This window comes from Sapajus apella, unplaced genomic scaffold, assembly GCF_009761245.1.
Source record: "Sapajus apella isolate SASKATOON/1434 unplaced genomic scaffold, GSC_monkey_1.0 scaffold41, whole genome shotgun sequence".
Taxonomy (NCBI): Eukaryota; Metazoa; Chordata; class Mammalia; order Primates; family Cebidae; genus Sapajus; species Sapajus apella.
Genome location: NW_022436981.1, coordinates 13,615,132 through 13,638,330, shown reverse-complemented (window position 1 = coordinate 13,638,330; position 23,199 = coordinate 13,615,132). Strand labels below are relative to the sequence as shown.

At 34.9% G+C, this 23,199-nt stretch overlaps 1 protein-coding gene across 4 annotated transcripts in view; it reads left to right on the top strand.

The window, feature by feature from the left end:
- The window catches only part of COL21A1 (collagen type XXI alpha 1 chain), a 191,111-nt gene that overhangs the window by 144,253 nt on the left and 23,659 nt on the right, over positions 1–23,199 (top strand). For all 4 annotated transcript variants that reach the window (XM_032299751.1, XM_032299750.1, XM_032299752.1 and 1 more), the window contains one exon: positions 3,079–3,132. In XM_032299751.1, the coding sequence (XP_032155642.1) occupies positions 3,079–3,132 (54 nt within the window). The remainder of the gene's footprint in view (positions 1–3,078; positions 3,133–23,199) is intronic.

Sequence of the window (23,199 nt, the reverse complement as noted above, 5' to 3'; positions counted from 1 at the left end):
TTGGAGATGGGGCCATGTTGTATGCTTTTTTTCAAATGCCAAACAAATTGATCTGCACCAGGTTATCCAGGTCATAAAAGCAATCAAGTGATCAGGGTAAGTTCTGGTTAGAATACTAAGTTTCACAATCTGATTCTATCTTGCATTTGATTATTTCAAGGAAAATGCCAAGTGGAAATTATCTTTTCATTTCTTGATGAAATATTATTAAAATCCATTATTAAAAAATGAAGGGAATATTCCTAGGTAAGGGTAACTAGCCATTATCTTGTAATAACTAACTGCATAATTGTCCAACAGTAAATGGTAAGAACTTTATCTACACATGTTTTTCCCATTTCCTTTATCTCTTTGAAACTGAACAAGAATAAATAGTCTGTTCCTCCTTCCTTGGTATGCTCCAATGATTGTAAAGAAGGGTATCTGTAGTTCTATATTATGTTTGGCTCTAGTCTAAGTATTGTAGGTGATTAAAAAAAACTCATATAAATTAAGTTTTCTACCTTTAAAGAATGTGCAAGTCAAGCAAATAGCATATATAAACAACACACATGCTGAACATCCTAGCAATAATAAAATTCAGTGCTAAGTGAAAAGCTATACAATGCTATAGTAGTTCATAGAAGAGAGGAATTCGTCAGTGCAGAAAGAGTCTGTAGGTCTGTCTTGAGATCTGGGCTAGAGTAGTGTTTCTCAAAGTGCTGTCCCAATTCTAGCAGTCTCAGCGCCTTCTGTAAAGTCATCTGAGAGGCAGATTTGGGGGACTTGCCCCAGATCTACCATATCGGGAACTCTGGGTTGGGGCCCACAGTCTGCAGTTTAACAAACCTTCCAGGTAATTCAGATGAAGCTAAATTTTGAGAATCACTGCTATAGAAAATAAAGAATATGATAATTTATTCAGTTATGTTAAGTGTCTAATATAAAGTAGGAAGAACACAATAAGTTAAATCCTCAAATAACTATGGAGTTCATTATTGATAAACCTTGCTAATGTCTGGTTATGTTTTTTTTAACTGCAGCTAATTAAAATAATATTAGGTCATTGGACAAAAAGATAAAAGCAGAGATTTTATTTATAAATCAAAGTAGTCATCTAATCATGTATTTTGCCGCTACTTTTAATGGCAAAAACTGCAATTACTTTGCACCAACCTAATAATTTTAAATTAATTGTTTCTACTATTCAGTAACTTCTTTAACCTCTTTATTTTATATAAAGAAAATATAAACTACAGATTTTTTTATAAGTCACATCTGACAGTATCTGGAAGTAGGAGAAGTTAAATGATCTAATGACTTATAGCAGTGCTGGTTTTCAAATGGCTGCATTAGAATCATCTGGAAGAATTATTATCACAGACTGCTGGCCCCCACCCAGAGATTCTGGTTTAGTATGCTATGGTATAGCTTGAAATTTTACATTCCGAAGAAGTTCTCATGTGAAATGAAGAAGTTGATCTTGCGTAGTCTGAGGACCATATTTGAGAATTACTAATATGAGAGATTTCTTCTCACTATTGATACGAGTAATGAGTTCAGATAAAAATATTTCATTGTTTCTCTGTAGTATTAGGACCTGACACATCCCTTGTTTTGAATTTTTCAGGTTTTTTAAACCGTAACTTTCAAACTAAGTGGATCCAACATTTTTTCCTTGGGTATTTTTATATGCTTTTCTGTAGAACTATTGGATTACCAATAACTTCTCTCTCTCTAATTTGGTTATTTTTTAGGAAATCATTATTCTTTGCTCCTTCTATCCTCAACTATCATCTAGTGTTTGTAAATAAAACTGGTGCAGTTGAAATATTTGGCTTTAGTTAATATTTTTCTGCTCTAATAAAATGCAGGAATTCATGCAAGTGGGAGAATTGTTGTTTATATAATGTGATATGGATGAATTTTTTCTAAGTGCTGATTATGCTTGCCAAGTTTTAGGGACTCTTCTGTGCTTCATTTTCAATAATTTGGGAAATTCATTAGAATATGAAATTATGGATGACAGTGTTGTAATATGCTTCAGTGCATTACATTCTGAGACTGTTTCCCCCTTAAACTTATTTCAACTCAGGTTTTTGAGACATTTACAGGAAAATGCTTTTATTTTACTTCCTCTCTTGCTTTCACCTAGGATAAAATGTTCTTTCTGGTATGAAACAAGTATGGCAAAATGCTTGCAGAGAACTTTGCTTGTTATGATGCAGCATTTTTCTGGACAGAAACAAATACATGACTCATATTGACTGCTAGGTTTCAAAGAGTCTGGGGGTCTGTACATGTGTGTATGTCAGCAGGCTCTTCCCTTGCTATCCTTTATTTTGCTCAGACAGTTTAATAGTTGTCCTAATCTGCAGATATTATACATTTTACAATTATGTTTAGCTAATATTTATTGTTTTAGTAGATAAAGCATCAGATACATTTGTTTACTAGCAATTGATTCATTTGGGAAAAAAATTGAGCTACCAAAAGGTAGTTGTAAACTAAGATGCTTAATCTGAGCCTAGTAATGTAAACATACATATAACTAAAAACAATTACAATTGTAACAGCTACCTAAAATATGCATTTAAGATGTTTATTTTAAAAAGTTATACACTAAAGTGCCAGATAATTTCAACTAATAATCTGTAAATAATTCCGCTCCTAATAACAGTTTTATTTTGTCCTTAAAATAAAACTCTTTGGAGGCAAGGTCAAATTAGATTCTATATAATGATCAATTTTAAGGTAAAAATGAAAAAGTAAATATGAATAAGACTGATATTGAATATTGGTTACATTTACATTGGAGATAAGATGGTCTATTCTCATAAGAATGACTATACAGTACCACAGTTATTTTCTAACTTAATTATCTGCCATTATATACACATTTTTGTTGTTTATATCGTCACTTTATGAATTTCTGAAAAGGCTATTTGATGTCAGGAAAAGTTAATATCAATAATCCAGAAGTAATTTATATTTTTCTGTTTGTATCTAATGTTCTTTAATATGTGATGTTATATACTGTTATTTAGTAAGCAGACTGGAAAATTGAATTCTCTTTTTCTTTTTTCAATTCATTGAAAGGGAGAAGCAGGATCCCCTGGTGCTCCGGGGCAGGATGGACCACGGGGAGAACCTGTGAGTACCTTCTCATTTACTTCTAAAAGATGAAGTTCTTTTCCTGTTATGAAATCCTTTGACTCCTGAAATTCTTCTCCCAGATGCCCTATTATTTGTCCAGTGACTTCCAGATTTCAGATATTGTAGAAGCTCTTTGTGAAACACCATAAAATATCAAAATGTTGAATCCTCTTCAGAAACCAGGAAGAATTTTGCAAACAGTATGAGTCACAACCGCAAGCACTCATGCCCGAACGAATGCGTGGTTAACACAAACATCATGGTCTGCCGCTGAGCTTTTAGTCCATGTCACTTTACTACTCATCTATTGTTTCATAGTATGCTCTTTGGGACTTTGTGCTCAATAAAAATCAGGGGTAGAGAAACATGACTAAGAAAACACTAAAGTACTGAATCTGAATCCTAGATATCTATATTTTGAGCAAGAGTTCCAGGTGATTCTTAACTTCAGGTAAGTTTTAAAAATATAGTTTGCCCCCAAATTTTATTCCTACAACTCATGGCCAACGTTTAAATACCAGCGGATCGCATTTTATTCATCAAATGTACCTACCCTCAAGAAATCTGAAATTTGCTTTGTGGGGAGCTAGGTTAAGAAGTGAAGTAGTAGCTGAGATGCATTGCCATTTATCACAAAGTGTTCAGTTGAGATTTCAGACCTTAAATATTGTATGTAAAAAGGAGAGAGGTACCACCAACGCTTCCTAAATAGGGTAGAGGGATTAAGCTGCTCTTAGAGTTACTTGATAAAATTTTCATTGAATTTCTTCCTGTGTATGGTTATGCACTGGGGCAAGTTCTGTATAATGCTGTTGTCTTCTGGGAGCTTATAATTTAATTTGGAAGGTTGAAAAAATGATACACATAATTACCCATTGTTTATAGTATGTGCCAAATATGAATCTGATATGGAGTCAGAAATCCAGAGTTTGGAGAATATTACTGCTACATTTCAGCAGTGTGAACTTGAAGAAGCCACTTCACATCCCTGTATATCTTTCTGTAAGTGTGAATGGTGTAGATGCTTATAATGCTTACTTCATAGGGTTGTGATGCTTACGTGGGAAATTTTAAAAAATTGTTTGGCTAGATTTGTTCATGAAAGGATGACTGAGAACGAAAGGAAGATGAGAGAGAGGGAACTAATCTAAATGAAGACACATATGTGAGATGCTTAAAGGTGTGCCCAGGAAATAATAAAATGATCTTAATGAGGTCCTGAATCTGCAGAGAAAGGGTCCCTGTTGGGTGTTAGAAAGTAAAGGTAGAAACGTGGCTAGGACCATAAAACGGAGATTCTTGACTGCAAGTTTGAAAAGTAAACCTTATTCATTTGTCATTGAAGTTTTGTGAGAAAAAAAGATAACATAGTAAAAAGAAGTGTTTTGGAGGCACTCTATGAGCTTCTGGTGTGCATGGAATGACTGGAAAGGAGAAGAAACAGGAAACGGCACTAGTTAGCAGGCTGTTTTGACAGACTAGGTATGAAGTAGAAGTCCTCGAGTGGGCATTAATAGGCATGGAGTCAGTTCAACAGGGTAGTGAGAGCTCAACATCTTTGAGCCATATTTGCTGTTATTTAAGAAGGATTATGAGACTTGGTAACTGGATATGAGACTGGGTGTGATTGTTTATGTTATTGTTTCAGAGTATAATGTGTGTGTGTGTGTGTGTGTGAGAGAGAGAGAGAGAGAGAGACAGAGAGAGAGAGAGAGACAGACAGAGAGAAAATAAGAAACAGAAAGAGAGGTGAGAGAAAGGTGAATGGGAAGAAGAGAAGGAAAAAGAGGAAGAGGGAAATAAGAGACAATAGACATGAGACCTTGGGTATAATTTAGGATGTGACTGTTGTAAACGTTTGTGAGTCAGTTATTTGGAATCTGTAACTCATTTTCCCATAGAAACAATGTTATAAAGGGCAAGCTGACTAGCAAGTCTGTGTAGACCATAATTTCAATATGAGGAGTACATATTTACTTTGAACATAATGCTATTGAAATCTCTTAATAAAACCTAAACAGAGAAAAGAAATATTAGATATAAAACGAGGAGTGCTTAGATGATGTTTTCCTTTCCCACGGTTGCTGGTTTCTCACTTTTATCCCCAAGCAGACACTGATTTGGGTTTGTTTTGGCCCTGCCTGCTCCCACTTTATTCAAACTTATTCCTGTGTAGAGTTTTTGCATTAGAATAATTTACCATTTCAGGGAGTGTGGCCCTTTAGATTTTAACCATTTCCTTCTTTTCTTTTTTTCTTTCCTTCCAATATTCATTACATCCTTATAATGTTTAGCTTCAGTGATGAGAGAAGCAGTGACTGCCTAACTAAATTACCAGGTTGAAAAAGATAGACAAACAAGGTGCTGAGGCAGGCAATAATGTGCCTGGGGTAGCGGAGTTTATTGAGATGAAATCTTTCCTTCTAAATCTAGTGGATGGAAAACTGGGAGTTACTAAGACTCACCTATTCCAGCTCAATGGATTGGGGAAGACAGAAGAGCCTTCTTTACTTCTTTTCTTCCATTCCCCTCTCTTTCTTGATGAATGGCAAAGAGGAAGTCAAGTTTCCTGTGCCAGGAAATGCAGCCTCTTAGGAAAGCAATTAATAGGTTAAGCATCTCAAATTTGCTGATGTCTGGAAACAATTCTGGTCTGTATTTTCTTCCAAATAAGAGCAGATAGCATTACAAGCTATTTTTTTTTAATTTCTACAATTAATGAAAACTTGGTTTTTATTATTCTGTGCGAATTGATTCTTATCACTTGTAGAAAAGCTTTGAAAATAGAAAAAAACATCCCTAAAGTTTATGTATTTTGTGACACAAATAAAGATTCTTCCATTGTGTGGGAGTAATGATTTTAAGGAGTTGTAATGAATGACTTGGCTCTACTATAAAGGGCATGTTCACTTTATTCTATAATACGGCAGCCAAGAAAATTAATGGAGCTTCAGATGGAAGGACAGAAGCTCTTAGAAAAATACTTTAAAGCTAATTAAACACAGCTTATGTCAGTCTAATGGTGATTCATCCCTGTAAGCAGATTGATACATATGAACACTAACTGCCAGAATTAAAATTAATGTCTAGGACTACAATTTCTTGGGAAATGATTATATTACGTCAAAGTACAAGTACATTCACATGTCAATACTTTGAATTTGAAAGCTAGTATTTGTCAATCCTAAAAGTAATTCAATCCTAAAAGTAATTTACTTTCTAAGCAGTAAATTATACCTAATTAACTTCGATTCAGGAAACTGTAAACTCAAATCTAACACTGGGTAGATTTATTCTAACTTGTTTCAACCATGAATTGCTATGTTTAAGGATTACATTCTTTCTATTATTTATTCAACAGTATTTATGGAGTATCTATTTTGTACCGAACATTGTACTAATTGAGGAGAAAGTGAAGATTAATTAATTAAGGAGCCAGATGAGCCAGCAGATGGCAACACAGTGTGAATGTTGTGAAAGTAGGCGTGCGGGGAGCTTGAAATGTGGGGAAGGTGTGTATAACCCTACATAAGAATGCTGAAAGGCATGCATTCTTAAAAAAAAAAAAAAAATTGCAGGCCAGATGTGGAGGCCCATGCCTGTAATCCCAGCATTTTGGGAGGCCAAGACAAGTGGATTACTTGAGGTCAGGAATTTGAGACCAGCCTGGCACATATGGTGAAACCCCATCTCTACTAAAAATACAAAACTTAGCCAGGCGTGGTGGTAGGCGCCTGTAATCCCTGCTACTCTAGAGGCTGTGTCAGGAGAAGCGCTTGAAGCCAGAAGGTAGAGGTTGCAGTGAGCCAAAATCACGCCGCTGCACTCCAACCTGGGTGACAGAGGGATACTGTATCTCAAAAGAAACAAGAACAAAAAACCCCAACATTATGAGATATAATCCACATATAATTTACTGATTTAAAATGTATAGGGTTGCCTTCTTAAAAATGCAACACTCTTGGCCAAATTCTGGAAAATAAATATGAGTGAGCTAGCTGTTTGGCCTGGCCAGGCAGGAGTGAGTAGCATGCATGTTCCAAAATAAGCAAAAGAAAGCATATTCTGAGAAGAACTGACAGTAGTTCAGGCTGCCCTGCAGTACATGAAATGGAAGTGATAGAAACAGTAGGTGAGGCTTTAGGGATAGACAGAGGCCAAACCAGGAAGGGCTTTAGGTATAATGCTGTTTGCGCTGAATTCTGAGAGTAATGGGAGCCCTACTTATCCACTTAAAACTTTTTTTTTATTTTTTTTAATTATACTTTAAGTTCTGTGGTGGTACATGTGCAGAATATGCAGGTTTGTTACACAGGTGTACATGTGCCATGGTGGTTTGCTGCATCCATCCCCACGTCATGCACATTAGGTATTTCTCCTAATGCTATCTCTCCCCTATCCCCCACACCCTGCTATCCCTCCCCTAGATCCCCATCCCCTGACGGTCCCCAGTGTGTGATGTTCCCCTCCTTATGTCCATGTGTTCTCATTGTCCAACACCTACTTATGAGTAAGAACATGTGGTGTTTGGTTTTCTTTTCTTGTGTCAGTTTGCTGAGAATGATAGTTTCCAATTTCATCAATGTCCCTGCAAAGGACATGAATGCATCCTTTTCTGTGGCTGCATAGTATTCCATGGTGTATAACATTTTCTTTATCCAGCCTATTGTTGATGGGCATTTGGTTTGGTTCCAAGTCTTTGCTATTGTAAACAGTGCTGCAGTAAGCATTGGTGTGCATGTGTCTTTCTAAAAGAACGATTTATAATCCTTTTGGTATATACCCGGTAATGGGATTGCTGGGTCAAATGGGATTTCTAGTTCTAGATCCTTGAGGAATCGCCACACTGTCTTCCACAGTGGTTGAACTAATTTACACTCCCACCAACAGTATAAAAATGTTCCTATTTCTCCACATCCTCTCCAGCATCCGTTGTCTCCAGATTTTTTAATGATTGCCCATCTAACTGGCGTGAGATAGTTTCTCAATGTGGTTTTGATTTGCATTTCTCTAATGACCGGTGATGATGAACTTTTTTCCATATTTTTGTTGGTTGCATAAATTTCTTCTTTTGAGAAGTGTCTGTTCATATCCTTCACTCACTTTTCGCTGGGGTTGTTTGTTGTTTTCTTGAGAATTTGTTTAAGTTCTTTGTAGATTCTGGTTATTAGCCCTTTGTCAGATGGGTAGCTTGCAAAAATTTTTTCCCATTCTCTTGGTTGCCAGTTCACTCTGGTGATAGTTTCTTAAGAGCTGTGCAGAAGCTCTTAAGTTTAGTTAAATCCCATTTGTCTATTTTGGCTTTTGTTGTCATTGCTTTTGGTGTTTTAGTCATGAAGTCCTCTCCTATGCTTATGTTCTGAATGATATTGCCTAGGTTTTCTTCTAGGGTTTTTATAGTGTTAGGTCTTATGTTTAAAACTTTTGACTGGCAGCAGTTAGTGAGCTCTGTCACCTCTAGTAACAACTAAAGCAAGTATAGTCAGAGTTGGGAAGGGGAGAGTGGGACTGATTTGAAATGAACTAGAGAGGTATAAGCAGGGGTTGAGGATCCACTGGATGTGAATAGGATAAGAGATTACTCTCCAAAGTCTTACTGCATGGATGGATACAGGGGGAGACCAAATAGTAAGCAGGGAATTGAACAGGAAGAGTCTTTTTGACTAGTGCAAGTGATCCTAAAATATTTTCAAAAGGAACATATCTAAATAATTACAAAGGCATTTTAAGAGAAGGTCTATGTTTTGAGATAATTAGAAAATAATAGGCTTGTAAAAATCGAAATTAATTTCAATAAAAAATGGTGAGTCAGATTCAAGGAATTTTAGATAAATTTCTGTAAATACTAGTAGTTGTAGATTAAAAAATACCTCCCCCTCAAAAATATCAGATCTTAACTTCTGAAACCTGTAAAGGTTGTTTTATTTGGATAAAAAGGTCTTTGCAGAAATGACTATGATTGAGTTAAAGATCTTCTGATGGGGAGATTATCTTGGGTTTTTTGGTGGACATGATCCAGTCAGTTGAATGCTCAGAGCAAAACTGAAGTTTCCTAGAGAAAGAGGAAATTGTCTCTATGGATTACAGTGTCAGCTCCTGCCTCAGAGTTTCCAGCTTACATCTTCTAATTGCCTGTCCTATGGATTGGTATTTGCCTAGCCAGACCCTATTCTTGCATAAACCAATATTTTGCAACAAATCTCTGCCATGTGTGTGTATGTATACGTACTTTCATATATTTCAATTGGTTCTGTTTCTCTGCTGGAACCCTAACTGATTCAGATTTTGTTTCCGGAAATTAAGTGCCTAACTACCTAAAATGTGGAGTGGCTTGGGAGTTGGGTAATATATAGAGGCTGTAAGAATTTTGAGGCAAATGATAGAAGTAGTCTATATTGCCTTGAACAGACTACTGGTAGAAATATGAATGTTAAAGACTGATAGTGAGGGCTCAGTGAAGAAGTGAAGGTCATGGTGGCAAAAGTGTTTGTAATATTAGAAAATATGTCTAGCATTATCAGCACACTGTTGCTAGGTGAATAGACATTAAAGGCACTGTTGATAAAGGATAAAAGAGGAACATGCTATAGGAAACGGGAAGAATGGTGACACTATGTCATAAAGTGGCAGAAAATTTAGCTAAATTATGTCCTGCAGTTGTGTGGCAAGTAAGACTTGTAAGTGACTAACTTGTATATTTAGCTGAGGAGATTGCCAAGCAAAGTGCTAAAGATAGAGCATGTTTTTTTTTTTTTTTTTCTTACTACTTATAGTAAAGTATGAGGAGGAAAAGATATTTGAGGAAAGAACTGTTAAGCAAAAAGGAACCAGCGTGTGATGATGTGGGAAATATCCTGGTTATGCGGATCACAAAAGATGTTAAAACTAGCAGATTCATTGTTAAGCATGCTGGAAACAAGGTTAAAGTTGTGACTGGACACAGTTTGCTAGTGCTGAAGAGATTAGGTATAGGACTCATGAATCAATTCAACCAGCCCAGTGGAAACCACAAATAAAGATATGAGATTATCCAAGAAAAACCTGGGGAGAAGCCTCTTGTCTAATTGTGTAAATCCCCATTATATATACAGGAGACTAACAAGATTTTGAAATGTTATATCAGCAGTAACTCTGCCAGTTTGGAATGAAAGGTGTAGAGATAAGACAAAATAAGGGTAGGCTGTTGGACGCTCAGAATTGTTATAGGTAGGAAGCGGGCTGATAAAACTACTTGGCTTCAATTATGTAGTACCTTTTGAGTAAAAAAGAATCGTGATTCCAAGGCTGGAATCATGGGCACCGGGGCCAGAGCTACTGGCCCAGAGGGCAGGGCCCCAAGCCCAGAGGGGTGTTCCTAGATCATGAAATCTGATGAATTATTTTCTGCTGGATTCAACATTGCATGAAATCACTAACTCTTTTCTTCTCTTTGAATGCATGTGTCAATAACTTATCCTTTGCCTAACACTATAAATGGGAAATAGATAACTTGCTCTGAAGTCACAGGTTTACAGATGGAAAGGGATTTTGTCCCAGGATGGATCATACCCATACCTGATTTAGATAACAAAATTTGGGACTTTTGAGTGATTTATTATTGATATAAGAATTTGAACTTCGCTATAGTAAGTTAAGACTTTAGTGGACGTTGGGTTGGGTTGGATGTATACTGCATGTGGGACGAATGCGAGCTTTTGAAGGCCAGAGCAAAGACTCTGTTAGGTTGAAAATTACCCTCCCCAGAGACATCAGCTCTTAATCCCTGGAATCTGTAAACATTACCTTATTTGAAAAAAAAAAGGATGTTTGCACATATGAGTGAATATCTTGTCACAGGGAGATTATCTTGGCTTATGCAGTGGACCATAAATGTCATCACGAGTGTCCTTGTGAGAGAGGGGCAGAAGAAAATTTCACACAGACAGAAGGAGGAAGTAATGAGACCATGTTGGCTCAGATTGGAGTGATACATCCACAAGCCAAAGAATGCTGGCACCAACCAAAAATTGAGAGGCAAATAATGGAATTTTCCCTTGAGCTTCTGGGGGACACACAGCCCTAAAAAGACTTTGATTTCAGACTTCTGCACTGCAGAACTGTGAGGGAAAAAGATTCTGTTGTATAAAGCAACCAAGTTTGTAGTAATTTGTTACAGCAGACATTGGAAACTAGTACACTAGGTCATTTAGTCTAATTCGTAATCATTTTATGTAATGAACATATGTAAAAATGCATATTAATACATATTGGTGTATATTGCATACTGTTGGTAGCATATCTGTTGATCAAAAATATTTGGGCGTTTGTCAAGCCTTTAAACAAGTTGGTTTCAATGACAATTTGGTTAAAAGCAAGGCTCTTCAGTCAGTATTTTCTGAGCTATCAATTTTGTTAAATTCTCATGTAGTTTTAAAAACTTAATTTGTCTATTTCTCACTTTCCTACATTTTCATTATTGTATTTAGCAACTTTTAGCCTATATTTCTTCTCTGTATTAATCATTTTTTAAATTTTAAACAATTTAAATAGATAATACTTAATGTGCTATATATAATAGTTAAGAAATATATAAACATGTATGCATAAAAATAATCTGTATGGATAAAAATCATATGGTTCAATTATGTTTCAATTACTTTGCTTAATTTTTCCCCAGTTGGGTTTTTGATATCTATTACGTTGCATTTTTCTTGCCTTTGTTTTTTTTTCCTATGAGTATTTATTGTTTTTATACTGTAACAAAAATTGAGGCCCAGATTTTGAATGCTTTTTAGTGTGTTTTTCTTTTTAAAAGATGATAATTTTGCTAGACTACATTTTAATTTTTATTCTAAGAATAAAGGACAAGGTTCTTTCTAAGTGTCTTTAATATTTTGGAAATTTCTTTTCCTAACTTAATATTTTGGAATTTACTTTTCCTAAAATCACTCTGATTTTATTTTGGGCAGCTAGGTGGTTGGTGAGGACAGAGCAATATGAGGGCAGCAGTAGACGAAATTTACCAGTAGTTGAAAGAACAGTTGCAGAGAATATTCATTTTCAACTGAATCCACTTTTAGACCAAGTTCTCATGTTGACCAGTTAGTTTTCTTTGGCCAATTCTTGCCAACCAAATTACCTACAGAATTGTTTCAGCTGCTGTTTTGTCATAGCTGTTCTTGTCCTGGTGCTCAATCCTGATGGCATGTTGTATTTGGTGTTAACGTTTTTCATCAGGCAATCTAAAGCATTTGCTTTCTAGTTCTCTGCCCGCCAGCCAGCCCCATTGTGTACAGGGAGACTTATGGCTCACAGTGAAAATTTGTAGGCAGGGTTTGGGTTCTACTGTGAGCTGAGATCCCTGGAGCTCCATAAAAAGGAGAAAAAGGATGCCATGCTTCCTGGATCTATGGAGGTGAGTGCACATTTCTTAATTAAGGGTGGCCTTAGCAGTTTTATTTTGGAAATGTTTGCTGTTTCATTTTTCCAGGAATAAAGACATGTGGATCACTGTAGTGTGGTTGCAACACTGGCTTATAGAGGCTTTTATTGTTTCCTTTCCTCATGCCTTTCCAATTCTTGCTTAACCACATGTTATGCTTGTCTTTATGATGTAATGTTTACTGCTGAGCAAGTCCAAGTTACCATGTACTTAAGAGGCAAGTAGATCTTTTGTTTAGTCACCTTTTCTGTGGTGTGATTATTTGGCATATTGTTTTAATGCATATATACGGAAGACATGTATAAAATTATTTGGGAACATTAACATTGAATTGCTGTGATGATTTCCCATGTGGAATTAATCTATTTTATTATGCTTGTAAGGTGGAGGTATCTTTTTTTGCCTGCTCGACTGTATTTTGTATTTAGATTGAAAAGAAAGAGAAGAAAAAACCCACTGGTTCTATAATTGTTTTTATTTGATTTGCGGTTTTATGGTAAGATGTTTAAGTCTTTTGTACAGATTTTTAATACTTTTTCTCACCCCTTTTTCAGGCTCCAGGAGTGGCACATACTTGGTATGTGCTGAGTAAACCAACTTTAACTTGAAACTCATATTCTGCTATTACAAATTTCACACAGCAGTTCTTAGTGTGAAAGCAGCCCACATGTAACAATTTGGATAGTACAATTTGAAAATTCAATTGTATTTATTATTGTAATAATGTAATTATGTATATAATAATTATTACAAAACAATATTACTATATAAACACTATTAAAATAATATATTACTGTAGTAGTAATTATGTTTTAAAATCTGAGAATAACTCTTACAATGCATTTTGAAGTAGGCTTTATCTAAGATAATATAAATCCTCAGTTTATCTGCAGGATTGACTAAATTTGTAAGCAATATCTGTAACTTTTTGGTCTTCTACAATATGACATTTGGCATTGTAGTGACTGTGAAAACACTGTGTCCTTAATTTTGACCTCACAAAGCAAATGTTGGCTCATTATCTGTACAGGTTAATTAATAAAGTCCCACTAGATTTAAGCACAGATCTGTTTGATTATTTCCTATTATAAATGGCATAAATATCAGTGACATGGTAAAACTGGACTACCATCAAACAACATCATAAAGTAATCTTGTTGATTTTAAATTTAGAAGCTCTGTGTCTATGGCACTGTTCATATTTTTTGTGGTGTTCTAAGAAATCTTTTAAATTATTTTATTAACCACTGAGAAGAATTAAAGTGTTTTATTTGATTTTTCTCTTTTCTGTCCATCTCTTTATAATTTGAAAGAGGCTTTATTGAGCCTTGAAATTTCAAGAGGAATAATATGAAATGATGTATGATTAATTCTTAGAATATCCTCTAAGTAAATAGAATCTCACTGTTGCTCATGTAGGCTCAGTAGCCTCAGTGGTATGGAGACTGATTAAATTCATCTCTGATTTGAAGAGAATGGGTGAGGGGAAATTTACCATGTATACAGGATATCAAGTCTAAATTTCATGGGTTGATATCGTGTAAACAGACTTTGACTTTCAAAATATGGATTTGAACTGTATGGGTCTACTTATTTGTGGATTTTTTTCAATACATATAGTGAAAAAAACTTGGAGAGTTTTGACAATTTTTAAAACTTGTGGGTAAACCATGTCACATAGAAATATTTTTTTAAAAAAAGTTATGAGTGCAAAAAATATATATAGATATTAGTCTATATTATTTCCTATAATAAAATTTTAAAATTTATCACAACTTACATATACTTACATTTACAGAGCATACATAGCGCCATTTGCAGTTGATATAAATGTAAACGAACGTAAATATGCAGTATTAAATCATCATTGCCTAAAATTAACTATAGTGCATTTTATATCACTGTAATAATTTCACAGCCACCCCCTGTTGCTATGTGGTGAGCTCAACTGTTGCAAGTATCAGCTTAAAATGCCATGTGATGCTAATCATCTCCATGGCAGCAGTTTATCATTCCAATAAATTGTGTATTACAGTAAAAAGTGATCTCAGCTAGGTGCGGTGTCATGCCTATGATTCCAGCAGTCTGGGAGTTCAAAGTGGGTGGACTGCTTGAGTGAGCCCAGGAGTTTGAGACTAGCTTGGGTAGCATGACAAAACCCCATCTCTACAAAAAATACCAAGCATTAGCCAGATATGGTGACATGTGCCTTGTCCCCAGCTACTCTGGAGGCTGAGGTGGGAGGATCATCTGAGCCAGGGAAGTCAATCTCTGCATTGAGCAGAGATCGCGCCACTGTATTTCAGCCTGGGCAATAGAGTGAGACCATGTCTCAAATAAAAAAGATCTCTCATGGTTTTTGCATATTTTTCATTGTTTAGTGCAATACTATAAACTTTGAGTAACATCAGGAAACACACAGGAAGTGCCACTAGTCATTCTGGAAATGCTCCCAAAAAGCAGGAAAAAAGTTGTGACATTACAAGAAAAGCTTTCATTGCTTGATACGTATCATAGACAGAAGTCTGCTGCTGCAATTGCCCACCATTTTGAGACAAATTAATACAGTGTAAGGACCATTGTAAAAAAAAGAAAAGGACATTTGTGAAACTGTTACTGCAGCTATGCTGGCAGGTGCAAAAACTTTGCACTTTTTGTAAAATACCTTTTTTTCTTATATTGAAAATACATCTCTTATGTGGATGCAGGATTGCTATAAGAAAGGCATACTCATAGACACAAATATGAATTTTAAAAGCAAAATTATTATTATTTTTAGATGGAGTAACACTCTGTCGTCCAGGCTGGAGTGCAGTAGTGCAATCTCAGCTCACTGCAACCTCCACCTCTTGATTTCAAGCAATTTCTCCTGCCTCAGCCTCCTGAGTAGCTGAGATTACAGGCGTGTGACACTATGCCTGGAAGATTTTTATATTTTTAGTAGAGACAGGGTTTCACCATGTTGGCCAAGCTAATCTTGAAGTCCTGACCTCAGGTGATCCACCTGCCTTGGCCTCCCAAAGTGCTGGGATTACAGGCGTGAGCCATCGTGCCCAGCCTAAAAAGCAAAATTAGTATATGACAAAGCAAAATAAGGATGAAGGATCTAAAAGGAGAAGTCAACGTTAGCAAAGGATGGTTTGATAATTTTAAAAACAGGTTTGGCTTAAAAGTTGTCAAACACAGGAGAAGCAGCTTCTGCCAACCAAGCAGCAGCACAAGCGTTTTTGGATGCCACTAAGAAGCTCGAGGAGACATGGTTATCTTCATGAACAGATTTTTAATGCAGACAGAATTGTCCTATTCTGGAAGAAAGAAATGCCACAAAGGACATTTATTAGTAAAGACAAGAAACAAACCCCAGGATTTAAGGCAGGAAAGGATAGGGTAACTGTACTGTTTTGTACAAACGCAGTTTGGTTTATAATCAGGACTGCCCTTGTTTATAGAGCTGCTAACTCCCAAGTCTTGAAGGGAAAATATAAACACCAGCTGCCAGTCTGTTGGTTGTATAACAAGAAAGCCTGGGTGAGAATACTTTTTCTGGATTGTTTCCATGAGTGCTTTGTCCCTGAAATCGGGAAGTACCTTGCCAGTAAGGGACTGCATTTTAAAGTTCTTTTGATATTTGACAATGCCCCCAGCCACCCAGAACCCCATGAGTTCAGTGCTGAAGACATCTGAATAGTCTACTTGCTCCCTAAGACAGTGTATCTAATTCAGCCTCTAGATTGTATAAAAAGGACCTTTAAAGCTATTACACAGGGTACAATGTGAAAAGGGTTGTCAATGCTATGGAAGAATGCCCCAGTGGAGAGAGTTTCATAAAAGTCTGGAAGAATTACACCACTGAAGATGCTATCATTCTTCTAGAAAAAGCCATGAAGCCTGCCTGAAACAATAAAACTCTGCTGGAGAAAACCAGGTTAAAATGCTGTACATGATCTTATGACACAGCCAATCAGAGAAATCACAAAAGAGACTCTGGATATGGCAAAACAACAACAGAAGGTAAAGGGAGAAGGGTCCGAAGATAGGGATCATGGAGAGATTCAAGAGGTGACAGACACCAGGTCAGAGGATTTAACAGACGACAACTTGATGGTGATGAGTGCCTCCAAACCAATGCCAGACTATGGGAAAAAGAAAAAGCAGTGCCTAAAAACAAATTGACATTAGACAATCTGGCAGAATGGTTTGGATTATTCAAGACTACTCTTGACTTCTTTTACAACATCGACACTTCTATGATATTGGTACTGAAACTGAAGCACATAGTGGAAGAAGGATTGGTGCCTTATAGAAACGTTTTTAGAGAAATGAAAAGCAAAAAGGCAGAAATTACAGTGTAGTTTCACAAAATTACACTGAGTGTGCCTACCTTTCCCGCTTACCCTTTTACCTCTTCCACAACTGTCTTTGCCACCCCCTGAGACAGCAGGGCCAACCCCTCCTCTTCTTCCTCCTCAGCCTACTTAACATGATGATGAGGGTGAAGATCTTTATGATGATCCACTTCCACGTAATGAATAGTAGATAAATTTTCTCTTCCATATGATCTTAATAACATTTGCTTTTATCTAGTTTCTTTATTATAATAATACCATTTACAATACATATAGCATGCAAAATATGTGTTAATTGACATTTATGTTATTGGTAATGCTTTCAGCCAAAAGTGGGCTATTAGAATTTACATTTTGGGGGAGTCAAAATTTGATCATGGCTTTTCAACTGTGCAACAGTTTGGCACCACCAACACCTGTGTAGTTCAAGGGTCAACAGTATATAAAAATCCTGTGGTGGGTTAAAACTCCTAAAATCCATTAAAATAAGCAAATTTATTTATGACATGCAGAGTGTTAAGAATTTTGTTCAAGGGTTAAAGATTGGTGGAAAAAAATATATAATGGTTTTTAAGCAGGGGGCATAAAATGGATTATTTTAAAATTTAATTGGTAGATAATCATACATTTAAAACCCCTTGATTACAATCCATCTTAACATCCATAATACAGATAGCTTTCAAGGGTGTCTCATTTATATGTAAATAATTAAAATATTTTTATATATAAATATAAAATATATATAAATGAGACTATATAAACTAGACTATATGTAAATGAGAATCTCTTGAAAACTATCTGTACTATGAATATAAATATTTATATAAATGTAAATATATTTAAATAAGTGATTCTTGAAAATGATCTGTATATTTATCTCTTGAAAAAATATATATAAATAACCCTATTTCTCAAGCTCTGATCTACAGAGTACCTCAAAATTACCAGAAATGCCTGTTAAAATTCAATTTTCTGGGGCCCTTCTGCTAATAAATCAAAATTTGGGGCGAAAGCCCAGGAAAGTACATTTTCAGTGGCAACTGTGTGTGAGTCTGATGTAAAGTTTAATAACTATTGATATAGAGACTTTGAGGCAGGTTGATCAAAAAGAGGAATATAACATAGGAAGACAAAAGTTACCTATTGGAGGAGAACAATTAGTGATATTGGTGTAAGAAAATAATGACATTTTAATATTTTTAGGCCATACATGCTTTAATATGTATATCTCTGGTTACATAAGCTTTGGTGTTGTCATAAACGATAATATGAAATCATATTTCCAAATGGATTCAGTTTCCTTTGTATATTTAAAATATTTTGTGTTTGTTGACAAAAATAAAAACAAATCTATTTTGTAAAACAAAAATACATCTCTATGCAACTGAAGAAACTAAACTTGCCTATATGAAAGAAAGATAAATCCTCACAAAGATAGAAATTAGGTCATTTAAATTTAATGGTTTCATTATAGCTTCAATTTTCATAAAAATTTAGGTGATTTTTCCAGATTTAAAAAAATTTACATAATAGTAAAAAATAACAATCTGTAATTATAGATCTGATATATGACCATTTTTTTTTGTTTTCAAAAAGTTCTGTGACTATGGTAAATTGGGGGAAATGCTGCCTGGGAAAACTACTTTTACCAAATGTTGAAGTCCTAGCTCTTCTGTGAAAGAATGCACTCCTTAAACACAGTATTATCCTTCCTTAAGCAATGAATGCCTTTGTCCAACAGAGTGTACTTAGCAATATCTGAAAACTACCTGCAAGAATAACCTCCCAAGGGATGAAAACTTAGCAAATCTGTTACACTGGGAGGTCACAGTAGGGACGTGTATTAAGATCCCTCCAGCATTGATTTCTACGTTGGCGGTGTAATTCTTTCTGGTTGTTCTAGTTCTCTTACCAATTGATAGCCACAACCTTTAGTATCTTTACTTCTCTATTTTGAAAGACCAGTGCTTAACAGTAATTCCTTGAATGATTTAAATGTGAGAAGAAAACTCTTAGACGTTTTTGACATTTAAGATATGAAATTTGTAGGGACCAACTTTTCATTTGTTTATTATTATGTATTATATATTTGATTACATTTTATTGTATCTAATATTTTTACTCATTATCACTTCTTATATATGTTTAGTTTATCTTAAGTACTAAAAAAGTATAGAAGTTGTGTTGTAAATTTGAGTTTGCCTTCACTTACCCAAATTCCATTCCCATTCCCAGAGGTAACAATTGTTACTCATTTAATGAGATAACATCTGGACTTTTTCTTTGCATATACAAATACGTAAGAACATACACAATTTTTTAAACAACAAATTGGATCCACTGAAACTTTTATTTAACTTTATAATATGAGCATTTACCATATAAAGTTATAAGACATAATATAAAATCTCTCTTATTTCATTCATAGCATAGCTATAAATCAATCTAATCTCTGTTATTAATGCTATATATCTATGTCTGCATACTAAGGCAATATTTTTCCTAAGGGATATATTCCTGTAAGTGGGACTACCGTTTTAAAGTATAGACAATAGTTTATTTCTGACTTTAAGTAGAAATGTCTAATGTTTCACCAAGTATGATGTTTACAATTGGTTTCTGATTGATTCAGACTTTGGTTTCAAATATTAGCTCTAGTCCTAGATTATTGGGAGTTATCACAAATACTGCATGACAAATTTTTAATGAATTTCTTGGTATCTTTTGAGATGATTTTTTGTGTTTTCCTTCTAAATTGTTAATATGGGGATGTCATTAGTACTGTATATTATATGGATATATTTCTTTATATTGGACACTTCTTGTCCCCTGAAACAATCTCTACTTAGCCATGCTGCTATGTTTAACTTACTAGTCTTATAATAAGTCCATTTACATTTATTTTAACAAATCACATCAGCTTGTAGATTTCTTTTTCAAGTATTATTGACTTAGTATTAGTGGTTTCATAATTTGAATTTACTTGATCACCCTTTTAATGCCTTGGAGGAATTTAAATTACATAAAAATTATCTGGTCCTTGGATATTAGATAATACTTCTGTGGTAGGCAAAATATGACAACTGTCTCCTTGAAGATACTCACATTTTAGTCCCTGGAACCTGTTACTTTCCACAGCAAAGAGATTTTGCAGATGTGGTTAAAGACCTTGAGATGGAAATTTTATTCCAGATTATCTAAGGAGGCCCAGTCTAATCATGAGTAATCAAAAGCAGAAAAATACAGAAGAGGAGCCGGTCAAAAAGATGTGACTGGAGAAGGACCTGACTCATTGGAAGATAGAGAAAATGAAGGATAGATTCCTTGGGGCTGTAAACCAAGGAACGTTTTGGCTCCTGGAAGCTGGAAATGGACCTCAGTTTATAGCCAGTAAGAAAATGGCTACGTTGGTCCTACAGCTGCAAGAAACAGAATTCTGCCAATAACCTGGATGAGCAGGTAGCAGATTATTTCCGAGAGACTCCAGAAGTGAGTGCTGACCCTAGAAATTTAGCCCTGTGGGACCTATGCTGGACTTCTGACCCACAGAACTGTAAGATAATAAATTTGTGTTGTTTCAATGCAGTAAAAGTGTGGTAATTTGTTATGGATCAATAGAAAAAAATTTTTCTTTAAATGTTTTACTTTAGTCAATGCTTGTCTATCATTTCATTATTTTTTATAGGAAAATGGGATATACCTTATATAAACATAAAATTCACAATGGGCTGTATTATGCAATAACTAGTACAGAGATTTAGATGGAATAGCATATATATTTCAAAAATAAGAGGTTATAAGTAAAAGATATAGAAGATATTAAATTAGATATAATTTTCAAATACCTAGTTATTTTTATTGTATAATTAACTAAGTTTAAAAATTCACTCAGCTTGTTTTCTTTATCAAACTAACTTCATTTTTTTTTTGGGGGGGAGGGTTAATGGTGTTTTAAAATATTTTGGCATGATTATCTCTATCATATGTAAGATTTCAAAAAAATTAGTAAAATTTCCAGGTTTCTCTGGAAAAGATTTAACTTCTATTCAGTACCAAGTGAGTTATAAACGTCTTAGAAAAATCCACTTTTAGTTTTCTCCTTAATGAGAAATTGACCATATTTTGGTTTGAATGATATAGTAACAAAAAAGGATCCCCCCAAAAATGTAGTTTGTACTTTGAGGCTTTCAGAGGATCAGAGCCCATTTTAGGACAACTCTAGTATTATTTTGGAACTTTTTCTTTCAAAATGGAATTGACTTTAAGTTTTGCATATGTCTATACAAACATGCTTGTTTGTTTTTATTTTACACATAGGTGTATTTCATATGCATTTTACTTACTGATATAAAGGCGTGTTGTCTTTCTGGACCCTTTGGGCTCTGGTGGCTACATGACTCTCCTATCATGTGACAGGGGTCCCAGATCTCTTAATCCTTTCCTTTCCTCTCCAGATAGTCTTCCTCCTCATCTCAGTTTTCAGGTTTGTTATTTATTTGTTAAGAATTTGTGATTTTTGTCTTGTCCAGGAAAAGGATGCTTTTGCAACAGTAACATTGTTCAGACTATTTTATTGGTTTTAAAAAATGTAGAAATGCCTTTAGGTGTGGAAAAAAGCAAGTTACTGGGAGTAGCCTTCAAAGTTGCCTGTAAGTTTGCAGTGAGCCAAGATTGAGCCACTGCACTCCAGCTGGAGCAACAGAGCGAGACTTCATCTTAAAAAAAAAAAAAAAAGAAAAAACAGCCTCCAAATGGCTCTTTCTTCCTATGATATCTTTGTTCTCTTTTTTGTAGCTTATAATGTGAAACTTGTGACACTTTCTGTTTTATTATAAACATGAATAGCCTACAATTATTGGCTAAAGTATTTTCTATGTAAATTGTTTATCTTTGGGTACTTTGGGTCCAGTCCCAAGTGGGCCCTGGTCTACAGGCCAGGGTGAATTAGTTCATCCAACATTCTTAGATTTTCTTTTTTTCCTTAAAGATTATTTACAGCATAATATGGGAATAGAAAACCAGTCATTTCCTTATCAAGGGTTTATTGCAAGTACTTGTATATTGGTTTCTTTTAGGCCTGGCAACTGCGATTGTAAGTTACTTCTCCTTATAGTTACCTTACCACAGAATAATCTGTTGTCAATCATTCATAATGGCCTGACAGTTATGGGGGGAAAAAAGCATTGAAAAACATTGGGGGATTCAACTACAAATATGTTTACTACTCTTGGTCATTTTTTTCTGAAAAGATAGTGATGAATTATTTAAGATATTTAAAAAGCAAAAGTCATGATAGTATAGTATTACTGCTCTGTAACCAAGATCAGCCAAACATGAAAAGGTATTGAATGGGGGGGTGGGGGTGGGGGGGTTGTCAATCCCTACTTGTTGGCGCCCCCCAGTGGGGAACTTTAGATTGCTAGCATCATCCTACATAGAATGGACATTTTTGGAAATGAAAGTAGGGAAAAGCAAGGTAGAAGGGCAAAACAAAAACAAACAAAACAAAAAATGCAAAAGCCTCAAGATGGAGAAAGAGGGCAAAATGTAGAGACATGGAAAAAAATTGACTTCAAGTATTTCACAACTTTCAAAGGTCAGGGAGGAGCTGTGAAGAGACATTTATAAAAATTTGTTCATTATGGTGCCAACACCAAGCTAAATACTTGTGAAAGCTAATTGATAGAATGTACCAACTATATGAGATAGGTTTTATTATTTTCCCCATAAAGAAAACTGGGATTCAGAGATTTTACAGTTTAAATAACTTGTCTGGAGTGGAGCAGCTATTAGGACATGGGCTGGCTGACTGCAGCATCTATGTTTTTAGCTGATTCATACAGCTTCTACTATGCTCTTTACTGATAATCATATTGTAATCTTTTTAGCTAATGAGAAAGATACTTTAAACACAGGAATTTTTCCTTCATTGAATCTTTATGAATGAATAGATCACTTCTTGATATAGTAAAAGAAAACATTATTCTGATATTGTGATAGCTGAATGATATTAAATATATCTACCATTTGTGTAGAAAGGTAGATAATTTTAATATAAAAATACCATTAATGGATTAGATCTTTTTTAGTGAATTGAAAATATTGCATTACTTAAAAACAAATTTGATCTAAGATGGTCTAATTTCATAAAGTAAATAAATTCATTTCATATGGGGAGAATAATGTGATATTTTGCCTTTTCTAAATAATATTGTCATAGACATATTCCCTTCATTACAAAGTATTCTCTAGGAAGTAGAAGTCAAACTCTTTATTCTGGTGTACATATTTCTATTC